Below are 18,732 nucleotides of genomic sequence, written 5' to 3'. Positions count from 1 at the left end.
CAAAATTAGTATCAAAGTTTAAAAACTTAATTTATAGGCCTGTCTGTGTAGCAGATTAAGCATCACTTTAAACAAGCATAAGAGGAAGAACCACACATGAAAAGAAACAGCCCGTGTTCTCTTAGGAGCACTGTTTCATGCTCAACTATTCCAGACCCTCGTTCTTTACAAAATGACAGCTTTGTCTTTTCTTCAGTCTTAACTGTCTTCTTCTGTAAAATTAATTCTTACCAGAATCATAATTTGGTGGCTTCATATCTCCCTGGTTCAGCTCCGTACCATATTTTAATTTGTGATATTTAGCTCTATAAAGAAGAGAGGAATCAATTAGGGTAGAAAGGGGTCACTGTCCCCTTTCTCTTTCATATCTATATATTCCCACAACATAGATGTATTCAAATTTTTCTAATTCTCTAATTTTTAAAAATATCAATGCTTTATACATACTTAAACTATATAAATTACAAATCTGGGTAAATTAATTTCATGTAGCTTTTATTCAAAACGTTTGATAAGTTACAATCACAAATCCAATTCAGCTATGGTTAACAAGTCTGCAAATACTCTAATGTAGAGAAAAATCAAGAATTGCTGCTAAACTGAGAGACATAAACATAACGCTGCTAAGAAACATATCACAACACAAATCTATATGAAAACTCTAATCTTAAAATAACCACACTAGAATATTTTCGAGGTTTGAGTTTAACTTTTGCTGGTGTTATGGATCAAAAAACAAATTATAACTCAAAATAATTTCAAACAAATAAAAACAATGAAATCTTGAGGTATCTTAAACATTAGAAATTTATTATCATGTACTTTTTGTGGAAATCAAGAGTTTAATAAAAAAATCCTTAGATAAATCAGATTGCTGAGGATCATGTTTAAAAAATAGAAGAATGGCAATTAAGTTTAGTAGGATACTTTTATTTCTTAGGAAAAACTCCTTGATATAGCACAAAAACAAAACAGATACAGTTTGATGGATTTTAAAATAAATGTAGAACCAACTACATTAAGATTTTTACTCAAACATTCTTGTCCTTGGCTTTTTTCTATATGTGAACAGATTATTTTATCACACTAAATTGGAACTAAAAAATATTTTAAAAACATTTTTGGGTTTTATTTAGCATTATTAATATATACAATTAACAAAGCAATCTTTAAACTATGGCAAACAAACCATAACTGCAACTAAGAAGGAAAAAAATCTATTGTATATTTTATACTTATCAATAGTCATTGGTTTACTAATAAATATATAACTAATATAATCAGTACAAAATATTATTGTAAAGATCTCTGACATAGTAACAGATATTGCTGCATCCCTTCATTGATGGAAAATATTGCCTTTCCCAAAAAATATAGATCAAACAAATCCAACAACCTTTCCTTAATATCTGGAATAGTATCACATTTCCAATTTCCCAGTAATGTCAATTCTACGAATAGTGTTTGGGACAGAAAATGAGATCTTTGCAAGGTTCCTACTGATGAAAAAGATGGAAATCATTTATGTCATTTCCACTTCAAGATATTTAGCAAAAGCTTTGATATGGATGAACAATTGATATGAATAAAAAAATAAACATAACCATTTTAAATATTGATGTATATATACAATATATATAAAACCAAAATTATACTAAGTAATCTCAAGCATTTAAAATAGCTGTAGGCCAGGGGCAGGTTCCAAATCTCGTCGCTACCAGTTCATTCCTGTGTGTGTGCGGCACTTCTGCACATACGCAGAAGCTTCTGCGCAGAAGCGTCCAGGCCGGTGGGCGGAGCCTCCTGCTACCGCCGCTACCGGTTCACCCGATCTGGTGCAAACCACTAGCAACCCACCACTGGTGTAGGCAATATGATATCTTTAGGATGGGCAAGCTGATTTTGATTGGTCAGAATCTAAAAATTCAGAGAGTATATAGTATAGAGCTTAACAGAACACATTCAGTCCCTGATGTGGCAGAAATTAAAATTAGAATGGTGCTTTATTTTCATTTGCACTCTGCATTTACAAATTGATTGCTCATCTCTCATCTCATCATCTCTTATCTCACTTGATCAGAGTTTTCGGAATGCAATAAATCACCAAGCTTATCTCAAATTAAGAAAACTAATAAATCAAACTTTAGTGACAGAAAATATTACGAGCTTCTTATCTTTCTAATCTTATATATTAAGGTCTCCCTAAAATGATGTTTTTGTTTCAAATAATATCTGTTTTATCTGAAACAATTCTGTTTTGACAACTGATGCATCAGTTAAACAGTAGCAAAAGGATATATCTTTTGTGTGGCAAGTTAAATATAAGATGTCACAAGATGCAAAGGAAAGAGGATTGAGTTTACTTGATTTGAAATTGTATATTGCTGCTTACTGTTTGGATTGAATGAAAAAATGAGTATTGCTAAGTAAAGGCATGACTTGAGATTTCGGTCGCATGAGTATCTGTGGCAGGATTTTAAAAATCATTATGTTAGGCATGTCATACTGAGACTATGGATTGCACCCAAGAACACCTTTGTGGCTCTCAGTACAAGTAGCATTTTACAGACAATAAATAATAGGCAAACACAAATGGCTAACTTTTCATAAGGTATTAGAATTATGTCAAGAAAATACAAAATAAAAAGAAAAACTAGTGGTATAGTTGCCGAAGTTTTCTTATTTACAATTATCAGAAAAATTTAAAATACCCAAAAGGGTTTATAGTTTTGAACACTCTCAGGTTTAGTTTGAAATGAAATTATGTACAAAGGAACACATAATTTGCTAAACATAAATCAGTTGAAATTTGAAACGGAAGAAAAAAATAAAAGAATGTATGATAAAGTGGGCTAAAATTTTTGATTATAATATACAGAAGGAGCAATGGGAAAATATACACCTTAAATGATTGAAATGTATACTATGTTATAATCTTAGAGAATTTTACAAAATGATGTAGCCATTGGTATGACATTAAAGAAATTATCTAGAATATATAAAGGCACATTCATATTGGAAATGAACATTTTATCATGCTTGGTGGACAGGTAAGAAATTCAAATTTCTTACATGTTCCCCTTTTAGCTCTCTTTCCTTTTTATTTATACTAGTTTGTATTAATTTTAAACGTTATTTTTTAAACTTTTAATAAAATTATTAAAACATGAATTAAGAGTGGCTACTTTTTTTTTACAGTTTCTATTATACTTAGATGCTTTGCACCTAGTTATAAATTATTTCATAACATTTTATTTTGTACTGGAATGAAAAATAGGGAAAAGATAGTCAATATTGGCTTTGATATAAAATAGTAAATAGTTCTTGCATTTAACAATTAACAGCTCATAAGATATCTACAACTTAAGCACCATACCGTTCTTGTTTAAGAGCATATTCTAACATTTTTATTCTTCGCACTAAATCCTTCTTCAAATTCTCTTGACCTTTTCTTTCTCCTTGAAGGAAAGCAATTTGAGCCTAAAATAAATAATTTCAAATAGAAAGATTAATAGAAAATCAAGCTGTTTTCTTACATTAGTTCCATTACGAAGTATTTGAAAAGTATTATTCTTAATAAAAAACTAAATCCCCAGGCAAAAATTTTTGAGGCAAAATATTGCTGAAATATATAGTATATGATTATTCAACATCCTGGTTTGCTCATTTGTAAACCCAACAAGTAACAGTACTCTGACAAAAATCACAATAATTGATTTGCCCATCTGATCGTAGCATACATCTACTCATGCTAATATGACATTCTCTAAACACTTCATTATATCATGGTATATTAGGGAAGGGATATGTTTGGGCCACCAGAAGTTGTTAACTTGCAATTTCAAACATCCTATGGCATGTCAGCTTGAGCAGCCTGACACTGAATATCGCAATAAATGTGAAAGGAGCAGTAGGGAGGGCACATATTATCCACCTGTGGGAATAGGAAAATATTGTAAAGAGAAGATTAATACCTCTGGCATAGCAGGATGTATTATTTTAATAAAGAAGAAATGAATTGCTATTCAATGAGACAAGAAAATTAATATTAATACACATACATGAATGCATCATACTCAGTGTATTTTCTAAACTATTCAATACATTAATGGAGAGCAACAAATCTAAGCGTATACTGTATATTTATTTATCACAAAGGCAACAGTATAATACTCAGCAATAGAACAAAAGTAATCTAATAAAAAGGTATAGTTTAGCTAAAAAAGAACAATGAATACAACTGTGATAATTTAAATGCTCCAAAGAATTTCAAAAAGAAAAAAGATTAGTTAGAGGAACCGTAGATAATATGCTTTTGTGCTTGATAAAAGCACATTCTCTACAGTTCCTCTAGCCCCATGTTGGTGAATCTATGGCACGAGTGTCACAGATGGCATGTAGAGCCCTCTCTGTGGGCACACGAGCAGTCGCCTCAGCTCCATCACGCAGGTGCGCACATGCACCTCCCGTTAGCCAGCTGATTTTTGGGTCTCTGCTGTGCATGCGTGGGGGGGCGGAACACATGTGGGAGACATGTGCACATGTGCAGAGGGTGGGGGATGTGCACTGCACCCCCCACATCCCCTTTTTGGTCCCAGGAGGCTGCAGGGAGACCTGCTAGGCCCAAAATGGGGCACAGGGGGTGCAGTGCCCCCCCACAGCCATTTTTGGTCCCAGGAGGCTGCAGGGAGGCCTGCTAGGCCCAAAACAGGGTGCAGGTCACATGTGCATACACGGGAGGTACACGGGGGGTGTCACACACGCATGCGCGTTGCAGACACATTGCATTATGGGTGCCAGCACACACATGCATGCGTTCAGCACGCGATGACAAAAAGGTTAGCCATCACTGCTCTAGCCCAATTGAATTCAACAGTCCCAAAAACCAAAATCCATCTTACTGATAGTTCTTGAAGATCTAGTGTGCTGTCCATAATCACCACTTGGAATGAGGGGACAACTGGTGCTCAGGATTGGATCATACCTTTGTAACTTTTCTCAAGTGCTTTCTTTGAGAGCAGTTTAGTGAGAGAAAGCATGAGAAGAGATGTCTTTAGCACTACTGAAGGATAACAGGGAATAAACCCAATTGAGCATAGATCTAGAGATATTATTCGGGTCTACTTCATGGTGATAAGGATGACAAAACATCAACATTTCTCTATCTTTATTGTACCTGCATATAGCTACCCAGTGGGCCTGTTTACAGTGGGCCTACCTCTCCTGAGAAAGGTAGAGTTGGATATTCACTTAGAGAACTATTGAGGAGAATATGTTCAGCATCAATCGAATAAAGTTGCTTGGATTCACTTCAGGTTGGACCCTGGCCCTGAAGCAGGTCTTATGGAATTAACTAAGCTAGATAACCAAGGCCAGGAACAATCCATAAGGTGGACTTCATTTGGAAAGACTTTGATCCCACTGTGTCTAAGAGGGTGGAGAGTGTTCTTGGAACTGTGAATACCGTCACCAGTGCATTAACTGCCTTTTTGTTGTTCTCTGCACTCCTTTAAAGTTTCAGCAGCTTTTGTGGCTCCTCAGTCAAAAGACTGAGAAGATCTCCAGGATAGTAAAGGGGGTATAACTGGAAGAAATTGGTGATTTTGGAATCTTTGCTAAACCTCACTTTGTTCCACGTGCAAAAAAAAAAAAAAAGTCTGACATCTATAGAATAACAAGTCAGTACCTGCCTTTACTGCAAAATTTATTTATACCATGCCATAATAAACAGACTCTCACGATCTTGCATTAAATACAACAAAATGATTAAAAAATCTATGTTGAATCTACTAACATAAATGGCAATAAATTTAACAAAATGAAATAAAAAATAGTGCAATAAATTAAGAAAATTGCAACAATGCTCTATAGAATAAGATTCTAATAGCTTCTTAAAGGCTGGTGGGCGAAGAGACTGATTTCCAATTGGAACCTTGGATCCCTCAACATTCTGAAAATGTGGAATCACTAGCAATTGTTCCTTTCAAATTCTATTAGATCGAGCTAACATAATTGGGAGAAAGTAATCCTGTAACGTTCCAAATAATTGTCAGAACGGAGCCGGCTCTCATGGTGTTCAGAAACCTCATTCTCCAAATTGTGCAATTGTGAGAATGGTGCCCACTTGGAGTATGGTGATAGGCAGATTTAGTAAGCCGAGTATGCCTGTCAGTAGCTGCAGAAAAACCCTAAAGATAATTACTATGCACATTCTGGTGGGCTCTGTAATAGACAAGGCCTCCTGGGCCTTATGGGATGGGCAGTAAGCTGATGGGTGGTAAGTCTAGTTGGGCAGTGAATAGGCTGAAGTGTCCTGGGCCACAGCAACTTTGAGCATGCTGGTGGGCTGGATGGGCAGCTGAGGTGGGATGAGAGATAGGCAGTTGGGGATAGTTGCAATACTCCTGCAGTCATAAGTATGAGCAGACTGCTAAGCACTTGAATTTTCATTATGAGATTAAAGAGGTGCTGGAGCAATCATAACTTCAGGCACAGATTGCAAGCCCCTTTGTCATAATTTCTAATGGTCACTGAAAACATCGTTAATGAGGAGTCCATGTACACTCACTTTGTTGGTTTCATACCCATGTTACTAGACCCATGCCAGGCCAGATTGCAAAGCTATGTTCTCAGGCCCTTCCAGAAGGCAACCATGATCGGGGCCAAACTGACCTTAGGGGGAATGATGTTCTACAAGGCAGGTGTCCTAAAGAAAAAGATCTCCTAAATCCCATCAGATGCAACATGCTTTCTACTATTCCATCTCACTGTACATAGAGGCAGTTAGGAAGAAGTGGCCCCTCAAATAACCACCCTCAAGCATGAGGCTTTACAGGTGATTACCAGCACTTTGAATTAAACTTGGAAGCAAACTTGAATTTAGTAGCGTGGAGCAAAATTCTACTGTAGGTCCACTACAGCTATTATTCCAACATCTTTTTTCACAGTTATGTTACCATGAAAATTAATCTCCCATTTTTACATGTATTTTTTAATTTTTGTTTCCAAAGAACAATTTTGTACTTGTGTCTTTAAAATTTCATGCTATTATTTTCAGCTCATTTTTCTAAAACAGAAGACAGCAAAAGAATGTGAAACTAAGACATTAGCTATCCCACCCAAATTTCTAGCATCTGGAAATCTGATAAACATTTGCACTACTACATCCACTTCATTCATGAAAATAAGGAAAAAATGATAATGTTTAATTTGTGGGATCTCACTTGCAACTTGCAACTTATGAAGAACTACTTCCGATAATACTTTTGAGTTTAGTGGAGACCAACTATGCACCTATTGTCATGCCATCCAACCCATATTCAGAGTGCTTGCTAATCTGCATATTATAAAGGTAAGGCATGTTGGCAAATGCTTTGTTGAAGACTGATATCAATTAAATAAGTTGCCTAATCAAAAAGTGAGATAAGAGGGAAGATTTGTTCTTGATGAATGAACACCTGATAAATTATCATAGCAATTACATTGTTTTCAAAATGCCTACGAATCAATTATCTGCTCTAGAATCTTTCCAGGTATTAATATTTGTGGTTCATAAATCTTTGCTCTTTTCCTTTTTGAAGATAAGAGACATTTGGTCTCCTCTAGTCATCTGATAGTTCGCTCTCTTACATGCCTCAAATACAATATGGCAAGACTCTTATGTCTTTTACTATCCATAGATGTAATCCATCACCTCCTAGAGATACAGAATTTAAAGTAATGAAGCATTTACTGACTATATTCTTATCAAACTCAAGCTTCAATCCTACCTTTTCATATAGCCCTTCACAACTCCCTAGTCAACACAAACACATAAAGGTTGCTTTTTAAGAAGACTGCCCAAAGCTATTAGCTGAAAGATCTGCTTTTCTGTGTCTGTTACCAGTTTTGCCTCCTTTGAGCAGCTGTATACTGCTGCTATTTTCTTTGTACTGTGAGCCTAATTACTGAAACCATTTTTGTTCTCAGCCTAATGCTCTGTGCTTTTACTTTCCTGACACCAGCTCTACACTTCAAAGTTATATGCCTGTACTCTTCCTTTGTTACCTGGCCCGCTTTCCATTCCATTTATGTGACTTCTATGTTGTCAAATATTCACAAGGTTTTTTTTGTATAGACATACTTATTTATTTTGCTGTTTTCCTCACAGCAATCATTTGCAAATATACTTTTAGTTTTGCCTTCTATAGGGAATCTTGTCCATCTTAAATTCTTTCTCCAATTAGTTTCTCCTGAAGTGAAAAAGTAATTTATCATTACTTCAATAATGACATTTAAATCTCTTGCTGATAGAGAATAGAAGAGTGCCAGCCTCCCTTTAAATATAATCTTTAAATATGCAAAAACAATTAGTGGTGCTGGAAAGGCCCCTTTCAATTATGATGCTTCACTGGAAAATGTGAATGAAAAATATCTTCCTGACACTGTTTTTTTGATGTTACAATTTTTTTCAGTTACAAATAATTTTTTAGGCTTACTTTAAGCCACACCTCAACAATATTTAAATCATTATTTAGTATCATGTTTATTATTCATAGGTTATCCTTGAAATGTTTATTTCAGGAGTGGTGTATAATTCCTTGCACAGGTTAGTCTCTGATCTCTTGAGTAAATAATGATTGCTTGATTCAACATAGGAATTCCCTAAAGAGGAATACGTTTTGCTCTGCAAATAAGCTTCTGTGGCACAAATTGGACTAACATTCATTCTCCAAAAACTGAAAAAGATCAGTTATTAAGAATCTGGAGAAGTGGGGTTAGACAAAAATTGCTATTTATTTGTGGCCAGACTGTTAAACCTGTTAGCATTTTCCAAAGTACTTTTATCACATTTCCCACTCCTGCAGACAATGGGACAAGCGGTTTTTTGCATTAGTACACCATCTGCCTACTTGCACAGTTTGCCCAACTCCTGAAAAATATAACCCACAGCATGCAATCAGCATTGAAGAAGTCTTTCTTTTGTGTGCTGAACAGAACATATAGTCCTTGGAAACTTGAAAATATCTTTAATAGGGGACTTTCTGCTGATCTTTGGGTATGGAGAAGTTTATATTAAGAAAAACCCTGGATCTCTAGAGAAATGCCTAAGGCCCTTTAATGAAATACCTCCCATTCTTCTGGGTAGAAAATGAAATATTAAAAATGGCAAAATGACAGAATCTAGCAAATGAAGATAACCAGCTGTTAAAAAAGGGAAGGGTATCCAAACGTGCAGTCAGAATTTCAGAATGTGTGAATATTTTAATAAAGTACACATCCTAGTGAATAATGGCACTTTAATATCGCCTAAGAGTTATTGGTCTCTGCTCAAACATTCTTAAAAACATTTGCGCATTAGCAAAGGAAAAAGTAACTTAACTGCTATTGGATATATATGTCTAAAGGCAAGTGATGTGTGAGCGATCTACTAAACCAAACTTTGTGTATATAGCACTTTAGCAGCTAGTCACCTGCATGTTCATTTGTTCTTTACATCTAAAAGGTCTACACTTTTTCAAAATTCCTGATCCTATCACAACAATTAATATTTCTATTTTTCTGCTTGAACAGTAAATTATAGAGTGATAACTTTAAAATATGGAATTAATACCAGACATTTCAGCAATTTTAATTCCAATACAATTATATTAATTAGTAGTTCGGTAAGCTGCAACTTATGAAAATTGAATAAAACGCCAAGGAATATATTTTCCATCATTATTACTTGTCTTAGCAAAGTCTTCTTAGAAGATTTGGCTTACTCCAAAGTAAACACACAGCAATGTTTAAATTTATATTAAAAAATCAAATGGCACAGGCAATATATAACAAGCCATTACAATAGGCAATATTAAATTATTTAACATTATTTAAACTTCCCAATCCATATAATTCTAGGTAGCATATAAGCCACTACAATGCCAATCTTTAGCTATAAAATAATCAACAATACAAACTGAGAATAATAACAACAAAACCAGAAAAGATTATGTTTACAACAGTAAAATGCCCTTGACTTAGAAGCCTACTGAAATAAAACTGTTTCAACAATTTTGTTCTGAAATATGAGAACTATTTGGGAGTAGCACGTTCTATATGGCTGGAGCCACTACCAAGTAGGCCTGTCCCCTAGGCTAAATTCCCTTGTCTTCCAATTAGGGCAGTGCTTCTCAATTATTTTCTGTCATGCCCCCCTAAGAAGAAGAAAACATTTTTCGCGCCCCCTGCGCGACTGTAAATAGTATCATTATTAAAAAAACGAGGTCAAACGCGCCCCCCTTTACGGAGCCTCGCGCCCCCCCTGGGGGGCACGCCCCACTATTTGAGAAGCACTGAATTAGGGAGACAACAGGGTCTCGTCTGATGTTATAATTGGGCAGGCTCAGTTATATTAGGGAAAACATATAGGGCTTTATGTAGGAAAAAAAACTAATCAGCATTGAGACATATTGAAGCTAACATTTTTTTACTATTGATTTTTAAATATATTTTTAAATATTTTTAAATATATTTCACTATTAACGGACATCTCTGAGTTCCTGCTAGACAAAGTTAATGGAGAAATGGCCATTCTTTAATGGATTTTCTAATGGAAGAAAAGGAGAGACCATTCCACAAGATTATTTTATTTCTATCCTGCTTTTATTATTTTTACAACTAACTCAGGGCAGCAAATATATTGAAGACACTTTCCTCCTCCTATTTCCCCCACAACATCAACCCTGTGAGGTGGGGCGGCCTGAGAGCAAGCGATTGGCCCAAAGTCAGCCAGTCAGCTTTCATGACTTAAAGCCGGAGTAGAATTCACAGTCTCAAAGCTTTCCAGTCTGGTAATCTTGACCCTGACCAGAACAAATTGCAGAGATTCCCTTAAGAAAAGTTATACAATGGGACCAAGCTCCCCTAACAAATTGTTCACTTAGCAACCTAAATCCTGGGCCCAACTGCGGTCATGAGTCGAGAACTACCTGTGCGGGGATCTTATCACACGGCTCATTTATTCTGCAGCAAGAAACGGTAGCAGCCTTTGCCATTTAATCTCCGAAATGATTAACCGCACTTTTTTTTTTTACGGAAAGTAGGGCAAACGCGGCACACGCTGGATTTTAAGGCGAACTAGACCTCGGAGGCAACATCTGGGTGCCCTTACTCAACTTTCGCAGCTAATGTTCAGCCACCGCAGGACCGAGCCGGGGCTGGGGGGTGGGAGAGTAAGGACAGGGGAAGGGTTGCAAGGTAGAGGCGTCCAACAACCATCCCCCACCCCTAAGTTCCGAGCTCGAGTAAAGGTTGGCGAGGGGAAAGCAAGGCTCCCTACGAGCCCCCCCAAAAAAACTCCGAAATGCCCCCTGAGTCCATCGCCGCCCCGCGTCCAGCAGTTGGGAAGGTACGGCGGGGCAGAGAACGAAGCCTCCTTGACAAGTGCGTGTGTGGGGAGGATTAGGAGAAGAGCACGGCAGGTTGGGACTGGAGGAGGCGGAGGCGGCGATGGTCCCTGAGCGAGCAAACCTGCCGGGAGCAGAAGAAGGAGGCAACGGGAATGGGATGTGGGGATGGGAGGCTACCTGCAGTTCGGCTCGCTCCGCCTCCCACTCGGCTCTCTCGGCCTCGAAGCGGCCCCACTCGTGCTGCAGGAAATGCAGGATGCCGGGGACGCTGTATTGAGCCCGCGCTGCAGAGGCCGGAGCCGGTCCTGCCGAAGCGCTGCCAGCGGCGGCCGCTGCAGCAGCCGCCGCCGCCGCCGCCGCTTCTCCCGACTCCAACCCCGGCCCGGCCCCGCCCGGAGGTGGCGGCAAAAGCAGCGCGTTGTTGTTGTTGTTGTTGAAGAAGACGCCGGGGCCAGCCTGCTCGTCCATGGCTGGAGCCGTCGTCGCGGGCGGGAGAGACCTTCCGCTCTTCCTCCGCACCTCAGCCCGAGCGGTCGTTACAGTCGCTGCCGACGTCCGCGGTCCGCCAGCGCCGCTCCCCCGCCCGCCTCGCTCACTGGAAGCAGTAACAAACTGGGCGCGTCCCCCTCCGCCGTCAGCGCCTGACAGCCACCCCCGCCGGCGGCTACAGGGCATCGCTGGAGTCAATTCCAAAAGCGCGTTCAGAGCTTTGCGGACCCGAGGCACCTTGGGAAATGCAGTTCCCTATCGGAAAGAGTGGAGTAGCTGCGGATTATTAACAACAAAAATAATAATGATTTGTTGCTCGCAGGTTACGAAAATCTCAAATCTGATTTGCAAACTGTTTTAAGTTGAGAAAAGAAAATTTTGCCTGTGAAAGCGACTAGAACTTAGGACCTGTGAGTGAATTTATGGCTGAATCGATTGGTTAAAGTGATGTACATTGGTGTCAAGAATCCCAACAAATTAATGGGATCACAGTGGCAGTAACCACTGAGGGGAAAGTCTTGGAACAATGGTAAAACAGTTCAATGATGGTGTTGACACAATGTGCCTCTAATATTTTTAAAAGGCCAAAAGTATATTAGAATAAGAAATGGAATTGACAACAAAGAAGGCAATATTATAGTCCCTTTATATAAACCAAGAATGTCACTGCATCTCCGAAATGTATACTGAAACAAGAGAAGGGTTCAGAGAAGGGAAATTAAGATGGTCAAAGGGCTGGAATAATGTTATCAAAACACACTTCATGCAACAGAAACAGATATTAGGGCGGTGGTGGCTCAGGCTGTAAGATAGCCTGTTATTAAAACACAGCTGCCTGCAATTACTGCAGGTTCTAGTCCCACCAGGCCCAAGGTTGACTCAGCCTTCCATCCTTTATAAGGTAGGTAAAATGAGGACCCAGATTGTTGGGGGGGCAATAAGTTGACTTTGTAAATATACAAATAGAATGAGACTATTGCCTTACACACTGTAAGCCGCCCTGAGTCTTCGGAGAAGGGCGGGATATAAATGTAAATTAAAAAAAATATATTATCCTTAGAAATCATGAGACAAACAACACTGGACTTACCGGCTATACAACTATTTCTAGATTGCTTTTTTTGGTGATCAGTTAATCACTGATCTCACATTATGGCTCTCAATTTAAATCTGGGTTATAGAAAGCCTTGTAATTACTGGGCACTTATACTTATCTTTCGTTGGCACATTGCCCAGATTTGAAAGGGCAGAAAGGGAAAAAAAACGTAGTGACAGAACCATATTTGCATTGCTATCAATTGGCCTGATCTGTTGCTATCTGAAGAATCTAAATATAATAATGTATGTTTTTATTGGCTTGTCTCTCATCAAGCAAATTAAGGTATCAATTGGGGCTATTTGCACCATACAATTCCAGCCTCTATGGGTTTCTCAAGCCTCTCATTTGCTGCAAGGGAAACCAGTGGCAGAGCTGATCCTAGTAGGATTTGGCTAAGGCTATATTATATTATATGGTCAAAAACTTGGCAACTCCAAATCTCAACCAGCAAATGCTCTGTCTTACACATTGGAAAAAAGAACCAGAACACTAAATACAAGCTCGATGGACATTACCTTGTTGATGACCCTCACCCCGTTAAAGACCTTGGAGTTTTCATATCAAATGATCTAAGTGCCAAAGCCCACTGCAACTCCATCGCAAAAAAGGCTTTAAGAGTTGTAAACTTAATCTTATATAGCTTCTTCTCCAGAAAGATTACACTACTAACCAGAGCATATAAAACATTTGCTAGACCAGTTCTTGAATACAGCTCGCCTGTCTGGAACCCATACCTCATTTTGGACATTAATACAATTGAGCATATCCAGAAATATTTTACAAGAAGAGTTCTCCACTCCTCTGATTACAGCAAAATACCTTATGCCACCAGACTTGAAATCCTGGGTTTAGAAATTTTAGAACTCCACCGCCTTCGACATGACCTGAGTTTAACTCATAGAATCATCTGTTACAATGTCCTTCCTGTTGAAGACTACTTCAGCTTCAATTGCAACAATACACGAGCACACAATAGATTTAAGCTTCATGTGAACCGTTCCAATCTTGATTGCAGAAAATATGACTTCAGTAACAGAGTTGTTAATGCCTGGAATGCACTAACTGACTCTGTAGTCTCTTCCCAAAATCCCCAAAGCTTTAACCAAAGACTACTATTGACCTCACCCCATTCCTAAGAGATCTGTAAGGGGCGTGCATAAGAGCACCAGCGTGCCTACCGTTCCTGTCCTAATGTTCCCTTTGATTGTATCCAATTCATAGTTATTTCATGCTTATGCTTATATATATGCTTATATATCGTATAGTTATTTCATGCTTACGCTTATACTGTTGTGACAAATAAATAAATAAAATAAATAAATAAAATAAATAAATAAAATAAAATAAAATAAAATAAAATATTAATGGGTAGTTGATGTTCAAAGGAAGAACAGTGCCAGAATTGTTGTGGGGCATTTGGCGTAGCCTTTTGTTTTCTACCTTCATTCTATCCAAGAAACTGGTCTCGATATTTACCGGCTCCTTCCCTGTGACAATTTAGATCAACCCTGTAATCTTTTTATTTGCAATTGCCCACTGCTATCAAAGTACACCCAATGTTTTACCACAATCTTTTTGAAGAAGAGGCCTCACTGTCTTTTATTTTCTGCAGCTTCTGCGATCTGAAATTTCCACATGAGCCGTATCCTCCTGAACTATCTAGTGTCCCACCAAACTTTGATCGCCAAAGAGGGCACTGTGTTCTTTCACGCTGCCTTGTAAACTGCTTTTTGAGTCTTATTTTGAATAGAGAAAGTGGAATATATTCCAGCCTTTTTTGGGTTCTTCCAGCTTTCAAGATTAGGAATTCAACATCATGTAGAGCAATATTGTACTACTTTTATTATAAAGCTATAGTTAAAAGAACTTTGCAAGTCTAAATGCTCTTCCTACCTCCCTCCACCTTTGTGAGAACTAGGAAGGAGCTTATCTGAGATTTTTAGTAGGATAACTTACTAAAGCCTTTTATTTCACAATTTACTTGGTAGTAGCTTTTCCTCCTGTCCCTCAAGGCTTTTCTCTCTTCACTCTGTAATTTCATACTTGTTAGATGACTCTGAGAATAGGCCTAGTCCATCTTTGGCAGTGTTGTCATTGCTGCCAGTCTATTCCTTGACAATGGGGAGAATGAGTCTAAAGGGGGAGATAGTGTGATAAAACCTACCAGACTTCAAGAACAGAGGGGCAAGACAATTAAGGAAGCAGAAGAGATTCCTGAGTCCAGGGGATGGGGAGCATGCCAGAAAGAAACTCAAAGAATTCCACCTTAATTACACTAAATGTAAGTTGTGCATGAGTATTACTTCGATAGGCTTTAAAACTCCTGTTACATTTCCCTATAAAGGGAAACCATAAAGATCTTTCCATAAGTCCAAGTGATCCTTGTTTCCTAACTTTGCCAGCCTCACAGGGCTTGACATAAAATTCTAAAAAAAATATATGAGTGCAATTATGGGCATAGCTAGCTAGAAGCCAATGTGGCTACTCCCTGTCCTGCCCTCTAACAGATGGGCATATTTGTTAGGCTAAGAATACCCAGTTTTCTAAAAATGATTAAGTGGCCTCACTGCATTCTTGAAAATAATGTCATAGCATCCATAAAGGCTTTGCAGCATAAAAATCCCATTTATTCTAGTTAGAAGAATCTAAAAAAATCAAATGAGGCATAGAGGTTGGCAGCAGTAAAGAAGCTAACCACAACAATTAGTTTGCTTATTTTTAGCAAATACTGCAATTCTGATTAGTGAGTAAAGGTAAATGAAGAAAACGTGTCCAATTAAAAAAAATAGGACTCCCAGTTTTAACCACTTTTGCTTTAGATGAAATTTGAAAAATGATATGCCTATTATATCTTTTCTATGATGCTTCCTCCAATTTATTCCCTTCAGGCATATTGACTCCCAAATTAAACAAAAGTATGAAAATAAAACTGATCATGTTTATTACAAAATGTTATAGGTTTTACATCTTATAAAGAACTGAAGTGTTTATAAGTTCTTGTCGTTGTTCTCCATTCCTTAGCCTCTCTTTCGGAGTTTTTTCTTCCAGGAACACTTCATATTAGAGTTCGGTAAAGAAAAAGAAGGCAAAATAAATAAAACCCTGCACATTCATCTCTTTTGTTTTACAATTGGGTCATTCCCGCTTCATATACTGTTGCAACAAACTTGCCACTGTCGTGAATTTGGATTCGAAAACTAATTGGAGATTATGCTGATACATATTTTGCATACTGAAGCTCAATCAGGGTAACCTCAACTAACTTTTTATATCAATAAAGACATACCTTAGGGTTCTACAATTGCAGTAATTAAGTATGCAATGCTCACAGGAAGGAAAATAAGGGTTTTGGAATGGTTTTCACAACCCTTAGATTTTGAATATAATTGAAAATCTGGGGAAATCTCAAATGTGTAGGACCTAAGAAAGAAGAGTAGGGAAAAAATAGCAACACAAGACTAGAAAGACGTGGTTGACTACACACACAAAAAATGGTAACTATTATTTCTCCCAAAGGAGACATTTCAGAATAATGACAGAAAGGGCAGTCAACCTTTTGAACCTACTATATTCATTGTCTTCTTAGTTTGAAAATATAAACATCAGCACTTGAATGTTAAGCATGCATTCAAATTAACAGAAAGATTGTTTCAGCTTCTTCTGAAACTAATAGTTTGATCAAGAGCATCTAAATTTTGCTTACAGTTGCATTAGGTAGTTTATTGTAATAAAAACTTGAATAACTCCAGTGTTTCATTTGTTACAACTTACATTCCTTAAAATGTAATAAGTAGTTATCAATATTAATTTCTAGCGGTTGAAAAAATCATAGTGACCATAAATATATACCTATTCCACTGCTCCCTTTTAGAGTAAGCAAAGTTATATAAGCACCAAAAAATTAAGAAATATTAAATAAAAAATTTAAGGTATAAGATAACAGGAAAATGGCATTTTTTTTCATTAAGCAGCCACTGTTTTCTTTTACAGACAAAATCAATTTTGTTATTTTGCAATATATATATATATATTCTGTCGCAATTTGAATCTTGGAAAGGAATTTGAGTGGGATATTCATATATGTCATGAAAATGACTTTAAGGAGCTTAATGATAATAAAAGAATATGACCAAAAAGTATTAAATCAGCAGACATAGATCTACTCCAATCCCTGTTATGAACTACTCTCTTATTCTAGGAGTAGACGTATAATACATATTCATTTGCTGGTGCTTATATGCCATTCCAAATCAGCAACCTGTGAACTGAACTGTAACTATATTTTAGGGGGAGAATGGCTACTGTTAAACGTAATTCTAGACCTACAGCCTTCCCCTCTTCTGTGATCTTTAGATATGTTGGTCTATACTTCATAATTCTGGTGGCGCAGCAGGCTAATGCAGCCTATTATTAACATCAACTGCTTGCAATATTGCAAGTTCAAGTCCCACCAGGCCCAAGGTTGACTCAGCCTTCCATCCTTTATAAGGTAGGTAAAATGAGGACCCAGATTGTTGGGGGGCAATAAGTTGACTTTGTATACAATATACAAATGGATGAAGACTATTGCTTAACACAGTGTAAGCCGCCCTGAGTCTTCGGAGAAGGGCGGGATATAAATGCAAAAAAAATAAATAAATTCATATACATTCTAGCAAGTCTAACCCACGCCCTCTTTGTACCTCACCTTGTTAGTCTTTCCATTGTAGGTCACAAAATGATTTTAGGGAGTTCAGCTTTGAGTTGACTTTTGCCATAAAAATAAAATAAAATCCTGGTCAGCCAGGTTTTCTCAGGAAAATCATTCTGAGAACCCAAACGCAATTTTTGCAAACAGATAGCAATCTGTGAGAAGAGAACAATCCTGCCCTTCAGAAAAACTTGTCATTTAGAGGCCTGACCTCACATAGCAGAGCCTCATAAACCAGACTGTTCTTAACCCCTGCATAAAAAGTCTGTTAAGGAGCAAATTAAATTGCAGAATGCTCAGACTATGAGCATTGTGTTGATAAAGACTGAATATGTACATTCTTTAACTTAAAGACCATGCTCTAATAGCAGAGGAAAATGAACCAGCAGATCATGCTCCCCAATGAAGGCATTGCTATTTTCTGGATTGTTTTTGTTTTTCTGGATTGTTTTTGTTTTTCACAGTCCAAGTGCATCTACAAAATAAGTAGAGTAAATATATTCTTTATCATTCAGTGCAGACTATTTTGTTTATGCCTATATGTGGCAAAAAACATATCTGTTGGTTTATTACAAGTAGTACCCACTCCATACTTTATGAAGATACTACAATTCAAAAAGAAATTGAAGGACATTCTGTTATAACAGAAATTGTAACCGAAGGGGGGGGATATGATGGCGCTGCCCTACAAATTATTTCTAACTCTGAGAGAAAATGTTTGTACACTAGGAGAACTGGATTGTCGCCTCTCCTTCAAATGTAAGCAATGTTTTCGTAAATGATCCTGTACTTTGGAGATTTTTTATCTTTAATAACTAGATTCACTAAGGGAATATATTAAGGTGCTTCAATTATAGCTGGATAAGAGCTATTAGAAGCTACTGGAGAACCATATGCAAGACTGTATGTTTTACCATTTTTAAATTCCACCTCAAATTGCTTTCACTGAAACAACCAATATACTGCAATGTGACCACAGCTATTGCTCCTTTTTAAAATGCTGTACAGGGAAGCAGTGTAGTTCACAAAATTCCACAGATAGTACCTGTGGAAAATATATACCCAACTTTCAGAATTAACGAGAA

At 37.4% G+C, this 18,732-nt stretch overlaps 1 protein-coding gene across 4 annotated transcripts in view; it reads right to left on the bottom strand.

Moving 5' to 3' along the window:
- Positions 1-12,035, bottom strand: part of STRN (striatin) — a 43,078-nt gene extending 31,043 nt beyond the window's left edge. For 2 of the 4 annotated variants that reach the window (XM_058164519.1, XM_058164538.1), the window contains exons 1-3: positions 11,547-12,034; positions 3,377-3,480; positions 232-305 (exon numbers count right to left, since the gene is read on the bottom strand). In XM_058164519.1, coding sequence (XP_058020502.1) covers positions 232-305; positions 3,377-3,480; positions 11,547-11,837 — 469 coding nt within the window. In that variant the 5' untranslated portion in view covers positions 11,838-12,034. Of the gene's footprint in view, positions 1-231; positions 306-3,376; positions 3,481-11,546 lie in introns of all 4 variants that reach the window. The other 2 variants (XM_058164511.1, XM_058164528.1) reach the window with 2 other exon arrangements.
- Positions 12,036-18,732: the final 6,697 nt, after the last annotated feature.

The sequence above is a fragment of the Ahaetulla prasina genome, chromosome 1, assembly GCF_028640845.1.
Source record: "Ahaetulla prasina isolate Xishuangbanna chromosome 1, ASM2864084v1, whole genome shotgun sequence".
NCBI lineage: Eukaryota > Metazoa > Chordata > Lepidosauria > Squamata > Colubridae > Ahaetulla > Ahaetulla prasina.
This window is presented reverse-complemented; position numbering and strand designations above follow the sequence as displayed.